The sequence below is a fragment of the Hermetia illucens genome, chromosome 3, assembly GCF_905115235.1.
Source record: "Hermetia illucens chromosome 3, iHerIll2.2.curated.20191125, whole genome shotgun sequence".
Taxonomy (NCBI): domain Eukaryota; kingdom Metazoa; phylum Arthropoda; class Insecta; order Diptera; family Stratiomyidae; genus Hermetia; species Hermetia illucens.
The window spans coordinates 173,179,145-173,199,371 of NC_051851.1; the positions used below are offsets into that span (position 1 = coordinate 173,179,145).

Here is a 20,227-nt window from a genome sequence, read left to right on the forward strand (position 1 = left end):
CTGTGGTGGGAATTGCATGAGTGTTTGTGTGGTGAAAACGGCGAATTAAAAATAATATGAAGTTGGATGGGGTGGAGAGTGGGTGCGTTCAATGTCGCGGCATGGTCTGGAAAACTTCAAAATATTTTGACGTAGTGATAACCTGTGCGGTGCTGGTACAGGAGTTGAGTTTTCTCCGGCAAATTCTGACTTAAAACTTTTTAGAATTATATACCACAATGAACTCGGTGCTCAGTAGAGTCCTGATGAGGATAGCCCCTCCTTCGAGCCGACACAATTTCACGTCACTTCGACAATATGGTAATAAACAGACTTTCCCCAAACTAAAATTTGTGAGTCTCATCCTGTATTTTCCTTCTTTTCGTCCCTTCCAGCTACTGTTAAACGTTTCTATAAAAACACAAATGTCCTATATAGTGGCGGCAAGTATGAAATCACCTTGGACCACAGGAAATTGAAAACACCGAAGGGAGCTCCGCTTGTAATGAAAAGCGAGCCATTGGCCATAGCAGTCGCTGCAGAATGGGCGAATCAGAAGGAAAAGATCGAAAGGAGTTCGATGCATCTCACGGCGTTGTGCAGTACTGTGATCGATAATCCGAACAAATTGGAAGCGACGGATATGATAAATCATATGCTGAACTTTCTAGGGTCAGATACGGTGCTCTTTCAGACAGACGTAAGGATTTGGATTAGTTTAGTTTTTGTGTCCTTAAATTTTCTCCACTTCCTTTGGCATAATGCTGTCGATTGCTCGCTGATATCATCGAATGTTGGTGAATTTTCTTTCATTTATCACTTCATCACTTCAAGTGAATCCGTCAATAACGGAAAATGTTTCTTAGCTGACCAACCACCCCCCGATTTTGATTTGTTTAATTGTGCTGTTGAATGCTGTTGGGCAAAAGAATTCACCTGGAACCCGCAATCAGTGCCGTAAATCACTTCGACAGTGCTGAGCCCAGTATCTTCTCTCAGCGTGGAACGAAGACCTAATAGAACTGTGGGCAGATGTCGAGTCCACTGCGGACCATCGGACTGGGCCATGGTAGCCCTTTTCAGGGATCGATGCTAGCGTTCAACACATCCGTTGGTATGTAGGTGGTAGTTTCTGCTGCAGCTTTTTCGACTGGAATAGCTTCTGCCTAACGTGTGCATCTGTCGATCGTGCTCACGCAGAACCTCTTCTCCTCGGCCTATGGTGTCGATGTGGACGTGTTCGAAATTCTCAATATTAACGGAGATATAAGCGTTTAAAGTTTTTCCCAAGATTCCTCCAAAAATCAGCAATTTCCCTGGCACTCAGACCCCGATCCGCTGGTGGAACAGCTCCTCTGGGTGTGGTGTGCTTGTGGATCTTCAATCGTTGGCAAGCTGTGCAAGCTCGCGACCAATCTCCAATATCCCGATTCATGTTTGGCCAGAAGCAGTGTTGAGAAACAAGCAGATCGGATGCCGGGATGGCTGGGCCCATGAAGGCTGTCGAAGGTGCTTCTTCTCAAGTCAGCTGTCAGGTAGGGCCGTAGTTTTGAGGTTGTTTTACACGGAATAGAGGTTTCCGTTCCGGGGATGTACATCCATTGGAGTCGAAGGTTCGGATTGGCCTGTCGTCTCTAGTTGCATCTCTAGGTAGACTTATTTCTTCCACCCTGTAGAGAGTGTATCGCCGACTGTGTTGTTGATACCGCTCTAGTGCCTTGTACCGGTGGTGAACTGGCTAATGTAGATGAATTGCCTGGTTCTCCATGGTTCGGTATTTGTCTTCTGGTTGAAGGTGAACACCAAAGGTTTGTGGTCTGTGTGGATGGTAAATTGCCTGCCTTCAAGGAATTGCTGAAAGTCACCTTCGGCACTGTCGATAGCTAGAAGTTCTCTATCATCCCTAGAGAACTTGCTTTGAGCCTCGTTGAATACCTTTGAATAGAACCCAAGCCGTTGGCAAGTTCCATTGACTCGTTGGTGAAGTACAGCTCCCATACAGTGATCTGAGGGATCACAGTCTAATGATATTTCCGCTTCTGGCTCTGGATGACCTTGTAGCCTTTTGAAGATCTAATTTACATTTTTCGAACGCAGCTACTGCAAGGTCGGTCCAGAGGATCAGAGAGTTGTAGTCCTTCTTTGACATGTGTAAAAATGCGACAGATAGTAATCACGCGAAACCGTCAGCGATTACCATCTGTCATTACTTTCGGTCACGCTGCTCCTAGGGCAGAGGTGAGGCAGCATCTGATGAGTTGCCTTTGCCCTCTTTTGAGGCGATAGCCAAATCGTCCAAATACGCGAAGACAAAAGTTAGCTCTCTGGAAATAGAATCAATGAATCATTGGAAGGTCTGTGCTGCATTCCGGAGATCAAAAATTTTCGAGTGAATTTGAACAACCCAAATGGCATTATAATTACTGTTTTGGGTACGTCGGCAATTGCTATTGACATTTGGAAGTAAACTCGTTCCAGAACGAGCTTAGAGAAAATATGTTTGCCGTGTAGTCCCACGTTGAAGTCCCCTATGTTGTGCACACCGAACCTTCCGGGTACAGTGCGTGCGTTGAGCCGGTGCGCAGGGGCGAATAGTTCTGTTTACTTTTTTCATGATGTGCAGAGGACTCGACCAAGGGCAGGTCGACAGATCACCTGGTCCATGATCCACTGGAATACTTGTTTTGACGCTTGATATTTTGCCGGGGGAAGTCTTCTAGCCTTAGCCGCCACGGACTGCCCTATGATTTCTATGATGTGTTCCACAGCGTGCTTAGGTCGTTGCTTAGGCTACGCAGGTCTTGCCAGTTCAGGAAACTGGGTGAAGAGATCCTTGAAACGGTTGCCTTCTGGGACCGTCGAGACCGTGGATAGATTGCTTTGCATCACTCTTCCTTTTGTAGTGAGGCCGGTTTTACTATCGATCAGTTTTCGACGCTGGAGATCCACTAGAACACCGTGTGTAGCCAAAAAGTCGGTTCCTATGATGGGCCGCTCTATTTGTGCCTTGACAAATTCTCACTGTTGTTGATTCTGCCGGAAGTCTTGATAGTAGTTCCGTTAGCTGCGTAGAGAGCGTAAGACTCTGGTGCCGTTTTCGAGTTTTTAGGTAACGACAAGACTGAGATAGGGTAGGTAGATATCAGTGGCTGTTGTGAGGAGCCCAATTAGCGCTGTGGTGTGCCCTTTTGATGCCACAAACTCCTAAGACCGTGACTGCTGTTATGAGAGCGAAGAGGCAGAGTCCAGCCGGCTCGGATCTTCAAAGCTTGTCCGTACCATTCACGAAGGAAAGCAGCTCTCCCACCCCGCAGCTAGAAATCTCTCTGAGGTCCCCAAGGAATGGTTTACCCAGTGTCCGTAGCCTGTCTCTAAGGGTTTCCCTTCGTTCTCTGCAACCTCGGCAATGCGAATTGTAGGATATGTCGAGCCTGGCGGCATGGTCCCCTATGGATCAGTGCCCCGTGCCGACTGCCGTAATCTTCAATGCATTTGCACGCGTCTGGCACAGGAGCTCTCATGACCGGGCTATGTTATAAGCGGGCCAAATTCTCCTTTACTTGGCACTGCTTCTAAGCCTTCGCCATCAACGCCCGCGGCTGCTAAGTAGTGCGAGTAGACTCCGCCCCTGACAACCGCCAGGGAAACACCGAAAGACTGCCAAGAGCAGAGCCTCGTCTGGCCAATTCGTCAGCCCCTTCATTCCCCTCTATGTTCCTATGCCCAGGAACCCAGAGGAGGGTGACTTTGAACATGCCGCCCAGATGGTGCAGCGCGTCCATGCACTCCCCCACCAGTCTGGAAGATACCATCGCTGAATACAAGGCCTTGATGGCCGCTTGGTTGTCAGTCAGACTGGCTATGTTACGCTTGGGGCTCGAATCTCGATCCAACCATCGACAGACTTCCAATATCGTCAGTACTTCCGCTTATAATACACTGGCGAAACCTGGGAGACCATACGACTCGGATACATCGTATGTAGTTCAGAAAACCCCCGCGCCGACTCCACAGACCATTTTTGATCCATCAGTAAAGAATACTGAAACATAACCTTTCAACACGGTGTCGGTCTTCCACTTTGCCTTGGTTGGAAGATCCACAGCAAAGTTTTCCGTGAAGTTCAGCTTGCTTATGGCATAGTCCGTGAGGAATGCCCAGATTTCGCGAGGTACTTCGTCTAGGATGTTATTGTGACCGTATTCAAAAACAAATCTGCAGCTGAAGTACAAAGAAGTCTTATTAAGACTCTCAGGGACCATGCTCTGTTGGAGACAGCATGCAAAGATTGATTTATCAGCTCCTCTTCATTTTTAGAGACAACACCCTCATGCACCTAAAAAGTTTGAAGATAAAGAATAGGACTACCGACGAAAAGTAAACAAACTTTGTTAGCCTCAAACGTAGAGGATGATGATCCCTCATTGTTTCATGGATCTTGGCTAAATGACTTTGAATTTGGAGAGAGAAGTTCTCATTTTAATAGGCTATCTGCATTAACGGACTGAACATCGAGGCTGTCGAGCTTGATATACATAATCCGGCGCACCAGTCGTAGATCGACTCTCGTTGTGCGGTCTAAAGAGCCCAAGAGCCAAGTCTTCATTAACAACCTTCTTCGCCTGGTCATTGGGTTAGTCTAGCCTGAGGAAATCTCGGACAAAGAGCTAACTTATGCTATGCACTGGTAGATGAACTAATAAGAAGGGGGCAATGGCAACTTCAAGAACGGGCGACAACTGCATTGCTAGCTATGACATGCAATGCAATCCACTATCCCAAACTGGAAGACGGGTGGATCGCAAATGGCACAGAAGAATAAAGGCGGATCTCCTCCAGACCTGCCATCAGTGATCAATGGGGAGCGCAGTTTATAATATTTACTCCTGAAGGTAACGTTTTCTTCGATGCAGATTCCAATTATCTTCAGGTATCGCTACACTTTACCTTTCCATTTTGAATGACTTTGTTTCTGACGTAGCCAATTTTCTACTTTAGTGATCCGAAAAGAGTTTTGCCGTTGACTTCTTCCTCTTCGATTCCCTATACTAACTGAAAGACCGTGACCAATTTGCTCGACTTCTTGACTGATTTTGTCACAAATTGTTTCTCCTTACTCTGGAATTCGTTCACTAACCCTCATCCCTTTGCCTGGTTTGTGCAGATTTCAGCCATGTCGTTACACGCTTGTATGTGACGTATTACGAGTAGTACCACTTCAGCGGTTTCAAAATATTTTGCAGCCCACTGGGGCCTTTCCGAAATGGAAAATTTTGGGAAGACTGTCATTTTTTAGGTAGTTGTTTAGGATATGCGCGATCCTAAGTCCACATCCACTTGATGGTGGACCGGACTAAATGAGAAGCAACTTACCCCCACGTTTTCTAGTCCATGGATCCCTGGTTTGGAGTAATTTTTTGTCAATGATGTTCCACAAAGGTTGGCCTAATCTGGAACTCTATAGGTCGGCCAACGAAATTTGTGTCCAGTGTCGTAGCGAAGTCCTTTCGGCCTTCTTTTTCCCTTTCAAAATTCGTCTGTTTTTTCTTGTATTAACTTATTTTGGAATTTGACAAATTAGTACAGAATAAAGAAATCAATTTCAATTTAATTTTCAGACTGAAGAAGAACTTTACAAGCTCCAATCACAGGAATGGGATCCCATAATCAAATGGTTCAACGATCGCTACGAGACCAACATCCAAAAGACCTTAGACATGAACTTACCACAAATTTCTTCTGGCGACAAAATGAGCATCAGCAAATATCTGTCGTCACACAACATCGAATCTCTTCACGGTAGACATTCTCCATAATAAAAAGGAAACGATTTTTCTTAATCAAATTTTCTTGACCGACAGGATTCATATTCGCCATAGACACCCTGAAATCCATCATCTTAGCGTTTGCTGCCATTGATCAACACATTACCATTGAGAAGGCTGTTCATTTGGCTCGATTGGAGGAGGAATATCAGTTGGGCTTCTGGGGTCGTGTCGAATGGGCGCATGATTTGAGTCAACAGGATCTGCAGGCAAGATTGGCAGCGGCTGTGTTGTTTGTTCATTTCAATCGATCCGAGACGATGATAAAGCAGAAATTAATGGTTTAAAGTTATGTAGAGAGTAGATGTAAGTAAATATAAATCTATTTGACGAATGCAGCGTGTTTAGCTAGGGGAATCCGGATTTGAGCTTAAGAAAAGTTGCCCCTGCTAAATATCTAGGCAGGACTACTAAGAAAGACGGAATTTCACTTTAAATAACGACGCTTGATTATATCCATCATCTTTTGGATAATGTTTTAAGGAAGGTTTTCACACGATTGATGTCGAGACTGTTAATTGCGAACTGATTATTAATTAATTTGAATTAATTTAAGTCAATATAAGTTCAGACTTGCTTGACTTTGTCATTTCTTAGAGGCTGTTCGGCGCTTCCCCAAATTCCAATATTCATTTCATCATTTCTTCTTGGTTAAGGATTGATGGAATCTTGAGTTCGTATCCAATTTAACCAGTTGGGGACTCCCATTTTTTGGTCCACGGAATCCTCATTTTGGGCAAAGCATTCGATGAACGTGCGAAACCTCACACTGGTGAATTCTTTGATGGATGGCTCCCAGAATTCGTTTCACTTGCTCTTCAAAAACAACAAAAATTAAGTTTGTGTTTAAGGATGTGAGGAAGCCAACAAGTAGATGGCGGATCTTGCCAATCGGAAAGAAGCTTTCGTCCTCTGTTTCTGACCCACGGATCCCTCTATGCTGGGCTAGAATCCAAATCTATAGAAAAATGGACGACGGCTTCATCCAGGGCAGAGGTAACTCATCATGACTTTCCTCTGTCCTAGATGGAGAAAGAGTTGGTTGCGTTTGTACACAGCTGCCCGCCGCAGCATCTATGGTAGGACGCGGTAAGGGCTGACATACCTGAAGAGACACCGGGATGTGCACAACCAAATAAAGAAAATGACTCGAAAGGTGACGCGACACACGGGGTGTTGCCAAGGAATGCGCGGCAGTTGTAAAACGCAAGCAGTCTGTAACGTTTCCCCAGGAGAACGTCAGCAATGCGATGAAAACCAGACTGATGCAGCTGGAGGAACTCCTGAATCGTATTTTCTTTTACAGGCGTACATAGAGAGAGACCGGGTAGGATGCGTGAAAAGCAGAAGCAAAGCCATCCTTTGCTGAGAGCCATCGTACGCGCCAAATGGATGGCAGATAGTCCGTTGCGGCGAAGAGGGACAGGCTACAACAATACGGCGGGCGAAACCATCTGTCTAAAGTCAAGGCGGACATGAATGGTGGAGCACTAAAAGAAACGGTGTGCTAGAACGCCAATTCTGCTTATTAAACCAACGAAAGGCAACCTTTTGCGTCATCAGCGAGATCCGTTATAAGATCAAGCGCGGAGACAGCAGACCGGAAATGCCTTGCTTTTGGAAAACGGAGGGCGGTGAGATCTCCGTCGAATCAGGTTCGAAGACAACAAAGATGGCGGCCAATGAAATCTGGAAATCCAAGGTCTTGACTCTTTCACAGAGAAGATCGAAGTAGAAAATGCAATCAAGCATGAATGTCCAGAGATAACCAATCGGATTGAGGCCAAAAACTGCACGCTGCGGTGGAAGTTGCCAAGTAATACGGGAGGAAACGACTTAGCAGCGAGAGAATCAGAATTGTTGAGTAGTATGTAGGATATGAATTATGGCAGCCCCCACCAAATGTTACAAATGCTCAGATTATAGACCCATGACTGCAACCTGCCGGAGACCTGACAAGAAGACAGCATGCTGTAGATGCGATCAGGTAGGTCATAGAGCGAATACTTTAATAATAATAATAATTTAGGGGAGAAGTTAATGATTACAGATATCACATATTGTACACGCTAATTAATGTTAATTGTCTTAATCTAGAGTAGGTGAAGAGAAATAATGAGAAGTGATCTACACCTGCACGGGGATTGCCTGCCGGAGGAGAGCCAGCCCTGATACGTAGTACCTCTGCTCGTGTAACAATGCATTGAGTTTAGCGAGATTTTTTATCAGCGGGTTAGGGTGGGACAGCCACTTTTTCAGTCTGACACGCGACAACTTGATCATGTGCGGAATTATGGGACAAACCCCGGAGAGGTCGTATAGGAGGGAGCTTTTGTGAAATTTTAGGTTTGGCCTTCTGGCCGTGCATTTCGTGAGTATCGTTTTTTCGAAGCGTTGGAGGACTTCTGCTACGTTCGGAGACATGGCAGCCCATGCTGGAAAACCATAGGTCTGAATAGGACGAATATTAGTTTTGTATAAAAGGGCTTTCATGGCAGATACCGGGAAGTGTCCCTTGTTCAGGCAGTTGTTGAAGAGGATATCGAGACGTTCACTGATGGTACCCGCACACTTCCGCAGGACAAAGTTAGAGATGCCATTGGGGCCCAAAGATTTTTTTTGTTGGACCGGGAGATTGCTGGTTCAACTTCTTCTAGGGAAGTAAGGAAGGAAGCGAACGGGACTGTTCTGACTATATCAGCCGGGCAGCTGGGGGAAAAGGGCCTAAGACGAGACCCTTCCAAGCTCAACCTTTTATCGTTGAAAGTAATGGCGAGCACCGAGTTCCAGATGGGGTACGCTGGCGATTTGGCTCTGAATAAGTGGCTGAAATAGTCTACGCAAGCGGATATTTTTTCCTCAGGGGAGTGACACTCGAGGTTACCTATCTTTATCGGCCCTCCCGCGTCAATGATGTCCCTGCTCAGGAATGGGCCTGACTAAAACCAATCGAAGAGCACTTTGTCGTTTTCGTTGTTAACTGAGTCGCCCCAAGGTACGTGCCTCGCGTTGAGGTCACCGCCGAGGATGAAGGCATCGAAACTGGTCGCGATTTCCCAGAGTTCGGCCAGAATGGGAGAGAGCCGATCAGGACTCGGAGAACGCCTCCACCCCTAACAGGAAATCTGACTACTGCTAACTGCTAGCCAGTTTGATGCCAGTGTAGTCGATGGGATGCTATTTGCCCTTGACTGTATGGCTGTGCCTATACCCGCGCCGTTGCGGAAAGTAATGTAACCGAGAGCATATAGTTTTACGTGGTGGGCTTCCCCCAGTCTGGTTTCATTTAGGAGAGCGAGATTACGATCGGAATCCTCGAGGAGCTTGTGGAGAGCGAAACGTTTGTCGTTAGAAATGAGCGAATTAGTGTTGAGTGTGAGCATTTTCATTTTGGTTTTCTAGCAATTTGAAGAGGAACTGTAAGTACGATAGGGGTTTTTCTTTAGGGGAGAGGCGGAGACAGTTGTGATAGAAGTCAAAGATTGTGTTCCACAAAGAGAAGAATGAGATATTGAATAGGGAGCTGGCTTCCATGAAGAAGCCCCTGGGAATGGAAGAATGTGGGAGCGATAAAGAGCTAAGGGTTTCGGGTCTTGCCCTGGCCACTGTGGTGAAAGACGGAGTCAGTGAGGGAGATCCGTTCCAGTTTTCATGAGGCATAGTGCTAGGTTGAGAGACACGAAAAGATGAGGGTCTGTCAAGGTTGGGAAAGAATGAAGCAGATCGGGAGTGCAGGTTGCTTTTGGCTCTCTCTTTGCGCTGGATTGATTCCAACCTACGGGGGCAGTTGCAGTTGGCCACAGTTTGCACATTTGAGGGGCGCCGCCGACTCCTTTTCGGCGTTGTTTTCTACATTCGAACAGCGCAGTACCTGGAGGCGTGTGGGCCCGGGCAATTCACATATCTGGGTTTGTATCCGCAGTTTGAAGATACGTGACCAAATTGTTGGCAATTGAAACGTTGGATGACGTCCCCTTTTCTGGGTTTCTCCCAGCTAATCCGCTCATAAAGTAGGGTATTTTGTTTAGTGACTAAACTGCCTCAGAACTGAAAGCCGCACGGAATAGGCTCAGATTGATGTCATTGGCTCGTAACCACGGGGTGGAAAGCCTAGTTACGCGGACAGGCGTAATCTGCGTTAACTCCTCAATTTCCGAACCCACGTGTTCGGGAGTGAATTCATTGGGGGGAGATTCCTCTAAGGATGAGGGTTGGCTTCCTCTCCTTTTTCAGCGTGAAGGAATGGCCTTCCAATTTGATGAACTTGATTAGGTGGAGTAGTTTCTTATGGATATTGGGACAAATGAGCCGAACTTTGAGCCAGTCAGGCGGTAGGTTGGTAATTTCAAATTTGGCATTTTTGTCAATGTTCTTGATGACAATGCCTAGTGCCCTGGCAGTCAATCCATACAGAAAAATCGGAGGGACGAAGCTAATTCTATTCTTATCTTTAACTACCGGTGGGTTGGCCACGTCGGCAGATTTTGAGGTTCCAGGTCGTGCGTGCGTCACTTCGGAGCGATGCTCGTTGTCATAGTGGAGATGGAAGCGGTTTTTGTTCGCTGTGACCTCGGTGTCCGAGATGCCCCAATTCATTTTTTTTTGCTTGAAGACAGACTTACCTGAAGCAAGTTTGAATTCGTTTTGGAATCCTTGGATGTAATTGACACAGGAATTTGCTTCATCGATCCAAGTGCCGGGCTGGTTCCCAGGATGGAAGCTCTAGTCGTAGTCGATGATTATTGCAGGGCAGTCATCACTAATCATTTCTTCGGCGGTAATGGTCTTGTCGGCCGAATGGAGAAGTTGGGTGGTGATGTTGGAATTGTAAGTGTAAGCTGGTTCCGCGTCCTTTACACTCTATGGTTTCGTGTAAGTCGAGTAAGAATGAGTTCCGCATTCGCGGTGCAAGGATCACTTTGTTACCGAGAAGTCACCTGTATTAAAACTCTAACTGACATTGTTTTACGGTTAAAGCGGCTAAACAACTGAATAAAAATGTTCGTAAACTTGGCAGCAGCGCAAAAGCCCCATCCGAACCATTCGTTTAGGGGGACACAAACGAACTCCCTGAGGATAAAGAGGCTATTCCACAATATTGAAAACATTATTTTTTCAAATTGGCCCCGAAAAATGCAAATGGAATACCGCCCCTATCGCTAAGCCGCGGACACTACAAGTTACTTTGAAAGCTTAATACACACAAAGCAATAGTTTCCTTTACTCATAACAGAACTTTTAATTCAACAATATTTTTTAATACATTTAGCCAGGTAGTCCCAATTGGAAGTGTGAACATACCTTCAAATAGCGCAAATGAGATCAACCATTTTCACTTAGTGCTGGCAGTTCCATCCCATCCTAATGTCAATAGTGACGTTGTCAATAGCTTGTGTCATATGCCGGGAAGTGACAGCTCCACATCAACAAATCGCCGTTTCCAACTAGAAAATCCCGGAAAATGTTGGACTTGAGGTCCGTTATTGGCGATGAGGACATCTCGTCGGCTGAGGGCATCGAACGTGCTTGCGCCACCATAACCCAAAAAGAGGTATTTGTTCTTTTTCTCCTTTAAAACCTCACTGAAAGCCTCCCTCGCCCCTTTCGATTCCAGAAAGAAGTCAACGAACGACTCGAAGCAATTCTCTCCAGACAATGCCAAATCGAATCGAAATTGAGTGGAATCAGCCGTTCCATGTCGACATTACATAGCGTGGAAAATGACACTAAAAGCCTGGCCGACCGGATCTCGCAAACGGCCGCCCTGGCGGAGAGTGTTAGTGCCAAGGTCCGTCGACTGGATGAGGCCCGGAGTCGAGTGTCCGAGTGCCAGCAGAGAGTCCATGACTTGATAGACTTGCAGCTGTGCAGCCAAGGTGTAATGACAGCCATAAGGGAGGAGGATTATGAGAAAGGTGCCGCTCATGTCAGCCGGTATTTGTCGATGGACCAAAATCTACTCCAACGCACCGCGGACGATGTGACTGGCTCCGTGACTTCTGTCTCGAAAGCTCTGCAAACCCTTGAGGAAGCCACGACTAAAATGCGTGAAATTATCTCACAGAAGTTCGATGAAGCCGTGCGAAAAGATGACCTGGCCTCGGTGGAGCGATTCTTCAAAATTTTCCCATTGCTTGGCATGCACAAGGACGGTATTGCGAAGTTCTCTTCGTATATTTGCCAGAAGCTGGAAGTCAAGGCGCAGAAGGAACTCCGAACCTCTATGGACGTCGCTAAGGCGGAGAAGCGAATGGCCGTTGCGTTCGCGGACACCTTGACCAGCCTCCTGGAGAACTTTGCTCGAGTTTTCAAAGTGAACCAGCCAATTATCGAGTCCTGCTACGGAACCGGGTACTTGCTGAACATGTACGAGATCCTGCAAGTGGAGTGCGACAAGGAAGTGAGAAATTTGATCCTTGAATTCAATAAGAATCGCCAAATTGCCAAGCGAGTGGCTCAGATCAATGAGTACATGAAATCGGACGGAGGAGTGACTTTGGGGCACTTCAGGAAACCTTCCGGGGGTTCGGTGGACAAATTGAATCCGAAGGACATTGACTCGCTTATTGGGGAGATCACGATTATGCATTCCAGGGCCGAGTTGTATTTTAGGTTCATGAAGAGGCGAGTTGTGGTGAGTTTAAGGGTTAAATTCTGGCCGAGGATGTGTTTAAGGTTAAATTGGATATTTAAAGGCTGATTTGGAAGGGAGCTCGCTGGAAGATGAGGACAAGAAAGCAAAGCTGAGTCGTTCCGAGAATATCATCACAAAATGCGATCTGAGTCGGCAAATGCAGGAATTGCTGGGAACATATTTACTTTTGGAAAGGTAGGTCTTCGTTTTGTTGTGTTTTTTTTATCTATTCGACGATAAAGACAGTAATTAGTGGCGAAATTTTCCTTACTTAAAAGATATTTCATGGAGGAGAGCGTCCTGAAAGCCATCGCCCTGGATACTTTCGAGCAAGGCCAGCAATGCTCCAGCATGGTCGACGACGTCTTCTTCATCATCCGCAAATCAATTCGGTAATTGCAGTCCATTCTCCTGAAAATTTTCTCGTTAAATATTCGTTTCTCCCCACCATCAGCCGCTCCACATCCACCCAATCCATGAACGGCATCTGCGCCGTGATAAACAACGCGGCCTCCTGTTTCGAAGGTGACTTTATCAATGCCCTTAAGGGTCCCCTGAAAAACGGCTACCCGTCCGGCTACATCGACCTGGCGCAAGCCTACAACGCGATTCAAAGTTCCATCCAACAAGGCAAATTGCAAACAAGCGATGCCGAGCAGGCACGAACGAATTTCATCGTGCAACTGAATAATGCCGACATGTCGACGGAGTTCATTGAAACACTCTGGGCGACCATGAGTGAGGAAATTCGTGGAGCTTTCGCGAATATGACACAGCGTGAGAGTGAGATTTTGGAGAGTTGCATGTCTGGACTGAAGGGAGTGAAGGATTCCTTGAAGGCGGTCGTGGATTTCGGGATGCAGCAGTTGAAGTCGAGTGCGATTAAGCCCCGACTCAATCCATGGGTGGATCAGTTTTTGACGTACAACCACCGATTGACAGAGGTTAGTTCGACCCCACAAGACCAAACTCCGGATACAAACTATAAATCAATTTCAGGAGGAGCTGGCAGCTTATGAAGCAGGTGAAACATTCGCCCAGTTCCTCATAGTCCAAATCGATGGCCTTTTGAACTCGTTCAAGTCCGTACTCAGCCCGAGGAACTACGATGCTCTGGTCAGCATCCTCGCAACGGAAGTCACTTCACGATTGGAACGAGCAATCAAGAAATCAACTTTCAATAGAGTAATCACCTTTTCCCGCTACATCTTCCCGTCATTATCGTTTTTATCTTTTGTAGCTGGGCGGACTCGTACTTGATCAAGAAGTACGCGCTTTAGGAACATACTTGACGGGAGCAACTTCATGGTCAGTTCGCGATAAAATGGCTCGATTGACGCAGATAGCCACGCTCTTGAATTTAGAAAAGGTCTCGGAGTTGTCTGAGTATTGGAACCCGAACGAGAATAATGATATGCCTGCGTGGCGAATTACACCCAATGAGGTCCGATCGATCTTGATATTGCGGTAAGAAAGAGTTTGCTTGGACTTTCCGAGACTTTTGGGGTTGTTTAACGACATATTTTACTATTGCAGGGAGGATTTCCGCATCGAGGATATAAAGAGAGTTAAAATATAGTCGCACGCCTACTTTAATCAATTTGTTATGTTATTCGTCCTAATAATAAAATATGTTAAACATTTCACGGTTTTTGTCTTTTGTTTTGCATCAAAGAAATGAAAAAAAAAATGGAACTGAAAAGGATCGATCACTTTTCCGTTCATAAGACCCAAATGATGGATTGTTTTCCTGTCGCCCATTCATCTAGTTGCCACAAGTATTTCTACTGAATCCATGTTACCTGCGACCCAAAAGATGATTTTATTAAAGAATATTCCACAAGGTTTACACGAGTAGGAGCCAAAAATTGGAACTCCTCTATGGAAAGCATATTATTCATTTGTTTCCGAATTGTGACGAAACTAACTTTGGAAAAATTTGTATAACGCCAATAATGACCGGGGACAAAAAACTTGTGTAAAAGTAAGGCTAATATTTAGCTAGAACACTTGATAACACCTTTCTCCAATATTGTGGCAACACTGTTTAACGATCCGACCTTCAGCGATTGACCGCCATGAGCGTTGCCATCAGCATGTAGCAAGCATGTAAACACATTCTCTCTATTATGATGAAATATCAATGATTCCAGTGTAACACGTCGTAGTAGCCGGAGCGACTCTCCGAAATATAGTAAATAACCAGTTATTAAGGTATTATTTTGTATTTCTCGTTGGGCATATTTCGCAGCAGAATTGTTCCCGCAAAGTAACGTAGCAGTAATATACAAACGTCATTGCTCAAGCCGCTACAGATCGGCAACCGCCGTACGCAACAATTGCTTGCTACATGAATCCATCTATCAACGAAATAAATCAACTTACGTAGCGTCCATGATGGAAAATAATGAATAGGTCGCTAGTGAACCCTGAACCAACAAACATTTAATGGGTATCCTTGTTAAATAAACATTTTCCCACATGTTAAAGTGTTGTGTATTCAATTCATTTCTCACAATATAAGTGTGGTATAAGACGACTTAAGATACGCCTTCAGAGTCAGACCAGTTTCGGAATTAGGACGATATTTATTGATTTATAAATACGCGTCGAATATAATTAAATGTTAACTGTGAATAAAATGTTTGGATAAAACTTACAGAAATTGTTTCTGTTTTTACAATCTTCAAATAAATCCTCCTTGATATTTGTCAGGATCATCGCAATATTATGGAGTTCGCTGGTGTCCGCCTAAACGAATGGTTCGTTCTGTCGCGCCTGGGTTTGGATCGGGCTTTTGTGCTGTTGCCAAGTTTACGAGCATCGTTATTCAGTTGCTTAGCCGGTTTAATGATAAACCATTGTCAGCTAATGATTTAAACCCTTCTCGATTACAAAGTGAAACCGGAACAAGCTTCGCGCCGCGAGTGCAGAACCCACCCTCACTCGAGGAACACTCCACCACGGCGTGTAAAGGACGCGGAACCAGCTTATAACAGCACCACCTATGGGCTGGGCAATTCTAACATTACCACACAAGTCCTGCATTCGGCCGTCAAGATCGTTACAGCCGAAGAAATGATTAATGACGATTGGCTTCCCATAATCATCGACGACGTCCAGAGGTTCCTTCCTGGGGACAAGCCTGGTGCTCGGAACGGTAAAGTAAATTCTTCTCTCGGATCTGGACATCTCAGACACCGGGGTCCCAGCGCCGGTATTGAAAGATAAGAATTGAATTAACTTTTTCCCTCCGATTCTTGTGTATGATTTGACTGCCAAGGGACTAAACATTGTTATTAACAATATCGACAAAACAGTTAAATTTGAGATTATCAATCTATTGGCCGATGGGCTCAAAGTCCGGTTCAATTGCCCTCTTCTACCTAATCGAAATCATGAATCTCCTTCACCCTGAAGGAGGAGAGGAAGCCAACTCTCATTCTCAGAGGAATCTCCCCTCACGAATTCCTTCCCGACGACCTCAACATCGGAAATCAAGTTATTAACACAGGTTACGCCGATCCGCGTATCAAGGCCACGTGGTCACGGGCAAACGACACCAACTTAAGCCTCTTTCGCGTGACCCTCAATTCGGAGATAGACGCCTCCACAGTCACTGAACAAAATACCCTATTTCATCAACGGCTCAACTGGGAGAAACCGAAAAAAGGGGATGTCACTCAATGTTTTAACTGCCAGCAATTTGGCCAAGTTTCCTCAAACTGCGAATACGACCTCAGATGTGTCAAGTGCGCGGGGCCACACGCGGTGTCCCTCAAATGGGCAGACTATGCCCAACTGGGTCACCTAACTAATTTCCCCAAATGGCACGTACGCTGGAATCAATCCAACATAAAGAGAAAGTCAAAAACTCTCGCACTCCCGTTCTGCTCCGCCCCCCTCCCATCCGAAACAGATTGCGCTGTTCGTGACCCTCAGCTTGGTCCTCTGTCTCATTCGAACTCGACCACTCCTTACTCACTGACCCCTTCTTTCGCTGCATTTCTAGGGGCTTCTTCGTGGAAATCAGGTTCCTTTTCAGCATGTTATTCTCCTCCCTTTGGAACACAATTTCTGACTTCTACTACAACCATCTCCGTCTCCCCCCTGAACACAAAACCGAAGCGTACTTACAATTCCTCTTCAAATTGCGAAACAACCAAAATGAAGATGCTTACACTCAACACTATTTCGCGCATATCAAACGACGAACGTTTCACTTTCCACAAGCTCCTCGAGGAAATCGATCCCAATCTTGCTCCCCAACGTAAAGCTAGAGACAATGACGCGAGCAGAGGAACAGCCATCCAAGTCAGATCGGGAGGTTAGACTACCTGTTAGAGGCGGAGGCGATCTCCGAGTCCTAATCGGCTTTCTCTACTTCCCGGGCGGCACAGGTCGCCGCCTCACCCTCATTCTGTCCGAATTTTGGGAAATTGCGGCCAGTTTCGACGCTTTCTTCCTCGGCGACTCATTGGGGCGATTCAATTAACAACGAAAATGGCAAAGTGCTCTTCGGTTAGTTCCAGTCAGGCCCATTCCTTAGCCCGGATTAACGCTGGAATACCATCTTTTCCTGGAGAGTTTTCCTTCCTAACTGGGTTTATAATATCTTCCAATCTCTCAGCATGTATCACTAGCTGCTCCTCTTTGGCAGCTCACTCCGAGCACCATGCCCTCAGCTTCTATATGCATCTACAGCAAATTTTCCCCTCCCTCCATCATCCGCGTAAATTCAGATCGTTCAATCTGACAAACTAGGACGATTTTCAACGTGACTTATCCAGTGCGCTGGTCCTCTTCTGGACAAATCGCGCATTCATTCTAATGAAGAGCTAGACACTACATCTGGAATCAAGATTACGGCGGTCTGCACGCGGCACTGGCCCATATGCCGCCAGGCTCGGCATACCTTACAATTTGCATTGCCCAAGCTACGGAGAAGGAAGGGAAACCCTCATGCACTTTCTCTGCGATTGCCCAGCTCTAGCTAGAGTCAGGCTACGGACACTGGGTAAACCATTCTTTGGGGTCCTCAGAGAGAGATTTCTAGCTGCGGGGTCGGAGAGCTGCTTTCCTTCGTGAATGCTCCGGGTTGGCTCTGAAGATCCGAGCCGGCTAGACTCTGCTTCTCTGCCCCCATAACAGCAGTCACGGTCTTAGGAGTTTGTGGCATCAAAACGGCGCACCACAGCGCTAATTGGGCTCCTCGGAGCGGCCACGGATACCTATCTACCTACCCCACATCTGAAAATTCAAGTTTGCCTTCGAAACTACAATTGATAAAAATACTCCCGTCAAAGAGCCTGGTTATTACAAATAAGGGGGAAAGGCATCTCCCTCAACCCTCCTCTTAGTCCGCGACAAAAACAGACTACTGCAGCGCAGGAAACGATTATTTCACCGACTACGGAATAGATGCAACGCTGACTACCATCAACTCTCCTAGATCATTAAAAGCCTCTCTAGCAAATTCAATGGAACTATTAGATCCGAACTGAATGCTTCCTACAAGAAACTTCTCAAATCGCTCAAAATTGGCCCACAAGCTTTTCAATAATTAATCGATTGGCTAGAAGGAAAAAATCTTCTTTCAACGTCAACTACTCCCCAATAAAAATTGGTAACCTCCAGTTCCACTCCCCTGAGGAAAAAATATCCGCCTGCCTAGACTACTTCAGTGACTTATTCAGAGCCAAATCGCTAGCGGACTCCATCTGGAGCTCGGTGGTCGCCACTACTGTCAACGATAAAACGTTGAACTTGGAAGGGTCTTACCTTTGATCCTTCCACCTTATCAATTCGGCTTCGAAAACCTCGCTTACGGGAATTCGCTGATTGCCAAGATTGGTGTGAACATCGATGTCGATGGTAAACGACAAAAAGGCAGGTCGAAACAACGGTGGCTTGATACGCTGGATGGGGATTTAACAGCCTCGAGATAGCATCCAGATCAGGCATTTGATAGAGCCAAATGGCGAAACCGATCACGACGAGCCGATCCCGCTTTTGAACGGGACAAAGGCTGAAGAAAAAGAAGAACACATAAATCTGAAATCTGATCACAATATTATGTTTTACGTCATCGATATCGGCGAAACGCTTCCCGTTTGAAGAGGAGCCAAGCCCAGTGGCTTTATTTCGCTTGAGCCCTAGTCGAAATGATTTCTCTTCTGTTGGAGAAACAGTCCGTATCCGCATGTTACGATGACTAGTCATTTCATCCACAAGATATAATACAGTTAAGGACCGTGGTGAAGTGTTCTTTTCACCCCTTCAGTTGTTTATCGTGGATGAGAAGTCGACTGTTACCATCATTCACAGGACCACCGAAAGATTTGCGATTACATGCAAGCTCTTTCGTGACGCGGTGTATAGTTTTGAAATCATTGCAATTCTGCGGCATCCAGTGCAATAGCAAATTCTCTTTTGTCACGGCATATACTACGCTGAACATCTCGGGATTTTACTCGCTATCTTATGGCAGGCTATGTGGTCAACCAGTGAGCCACCAATGACGAGGTGGTGGAAGTTGCAGGAATCCACGAAACTACCACCTTTATCGTTAAGGTCGCCAAGACCGTGCTTCCCCATCGCATGTCCGAGCAAGGTGTTATCAGATCCCACTTTGGCATTCAGATCACTCATCATGATCACAATATCACCTTTAGGAAGCTTCCACTCAACCCCGTTTAATTGCTCATAGAAAGCATCCTTCTGCATTACATCGGAAGCCTCCGTTGGTGCGTAGCATTGTACAATTGTGATGCTCCTTAATCTGGACCGAAATCTAACAGTTAGAAGTCTGCCAGAAATCGGCTTCTAGGTCAAGAGAACGCGTCTTACTGTAGCCGTCAAAAGCAGCACCACTTGGATTGCCAGAGTACAAAAGCACATTACCGCAAGAGGGAAAGGAGTACTCTCCAAAGTCGTGGGCCCAAAATGTTCAGTTTATATCGCTGGAATTTCCGCTGAATTTGGAAAAAGCGAGCATTCTGAGGACTCTTGCTACCTTCGTCGAGGAGCGTGCGCACATTCCAGAGACTTATCATAGTTGGTTTTCGATAGCCAGAGGTCATTGCCCTGAGGTCTGTCCCTATCCGAGGCGTTGTTGACGTTTTGGTAGCAGTAGAGTGTCAGCCCACAAATGTCTATCCCTTTAAGTCACCTCTTCCGACAAGCAGGGAAGGGCTCTAAGTGTATTCACTGGGATTTGTACCGTGTTTTGACGTCGGATACCAGTCAACGTAGCTGTGAATGATTACCTGAATCCAATCAGGGTAATAATCTCGGGGGAGCACAATGCTGACCACATTGCCTCCTAGAGTGTACGCTCTTAAAAAGAAGTGAAGGTTGTCAGCCCTACCCAACCCCCAACCTGGAGGACCAGTCTTGGTTCAATTTTGTCCCCTTTTAAGCCGTGGGAGCCTCGTTTTCATCCTTCTCCGTCTGCAGCTTTTCGTTGAGAAAGAGCTCCTAGCGGTCATCACGTGGTAAAGGTGTTTGGTTGAGCAGGCATTTCTCAGGTTTTATGCACCTTCGTGGGTACCAATCCACATTTCGCCCTGGGACATATACTACCCTTTGACCAATGTATCACTTAAATATGCTCTGTCCCCCCGTATATACTGCAGCAGCCTTTTTTAAGTTTTTGTGCACTCTTTGAAACATGCTAACAGGAATTTCTGCGATATTGTTCTTGAGGAATTCCAGTGTCCTAGGGCGGTCATTGTAAACTTTGGATTTGAGGTGTCCCCACAGAAAAAAAATTACAAGAGGCCAAATC

General features: G+C 46.0%; 2 protein-coding genes across 2 annotated transcripts; both read left to right on the forward strand.

Moving 5' to 3' along the window:
- The first annotated feature begins 1 nt into the window (after position 1).
- Positions 2-6,138, forward strand: LOC119651444 (ATP synthase mitochondrial F1 complex assembly factor 2). Its single transcript, XM_038055048.1, has 4 exons — positions 2-300; positions 375-679; positions 5,598-5,778; positions 5,841-6,138. The coding sequence occupies exons 1-4, from the start codon at positions 219-221 to the stop codon at positions 6,089-6,091; spliced, it is 819 nt and encodes a 272-aa protein (XP_037910976.1). The 5' UTR covers positions 2-218; the 3' UTR covers positions 6,092-6,138.
- Positions 6,139-11,094: 4,956 nt separating this feature from the next.
- LOC119652376 (conserved oligomeric Golgi complex subunit 4) lies at positions 11,095-14,084 on the forward strand. Its single transcript, XM_038056473.1, has 8 exons — positions 11,095-11,355; positions 11,419-12,438; positions 12,500-12,633; positions 12,717-12,830; positions 12,893-13,382; positions 13,438-13,623; positions 13,679-13,905; positions 13,975-14,084. The coding sequence occupies exons 1-8, from the start codon at positions 11,266-11,268 to the stop codon at positions 14,015-14,017; spliced, it is 2,304 nt and encodes a 767-aa protein (XP_037912401.1). The 5' UTR covers positions 11,095-11,265; the 3' UTR covers positions 14,018-14,084.
- Positions 14,085-20,227: the final 6,143 nt, after the last annotated feature.

Excerpts from the sequence above, each read along its gene's own strand:
- LOC119651444 (XM_038055048.1), top strand. The coding sequence starts at position 219 with ATGAACTCGGTGCTCAGTAGAGTCCTGATGAGGATAGCCCCTCCTTCG. Across the intron at positions 301-374 it reads CACGTCACTTCGACAATATG|CTACTGTTAAACGTTTCTAT; the intron begins GTAATAAACAGA and ends CGTCCCTTCCAG. Across the intron at positions 680-5,597 it reads CGGTGCTCTTTCAGACAGAC|ACTGAAGAAGAACTTTACAA; the intron begins GTAAGGATTTGG and ends TTTAATTTTCAG.
- LOC119652376 (XM_038056473.1), top strand. The coding sequence starts at position 11,266 with ATGTTGGACTTGAGGTCCGTTATTGGCGATGAGGACATCTCGTCGGCT. Across the intron at positions 12,831-12,892 it reads ATCATCCGCAAATCAATTCG|CCGCTCCACATCCACCCAAT; the intron begins GTAATTGCAGTC and ends CCCCACCATCAG. Across the intron at positions 13,383-13,437 it reads ACAACCACCGATTGACAGAG|GAGGAGCTGGCAGCTTATGA; the intron begins GTTAGTTCGACC and ends AATCAATTTCAG.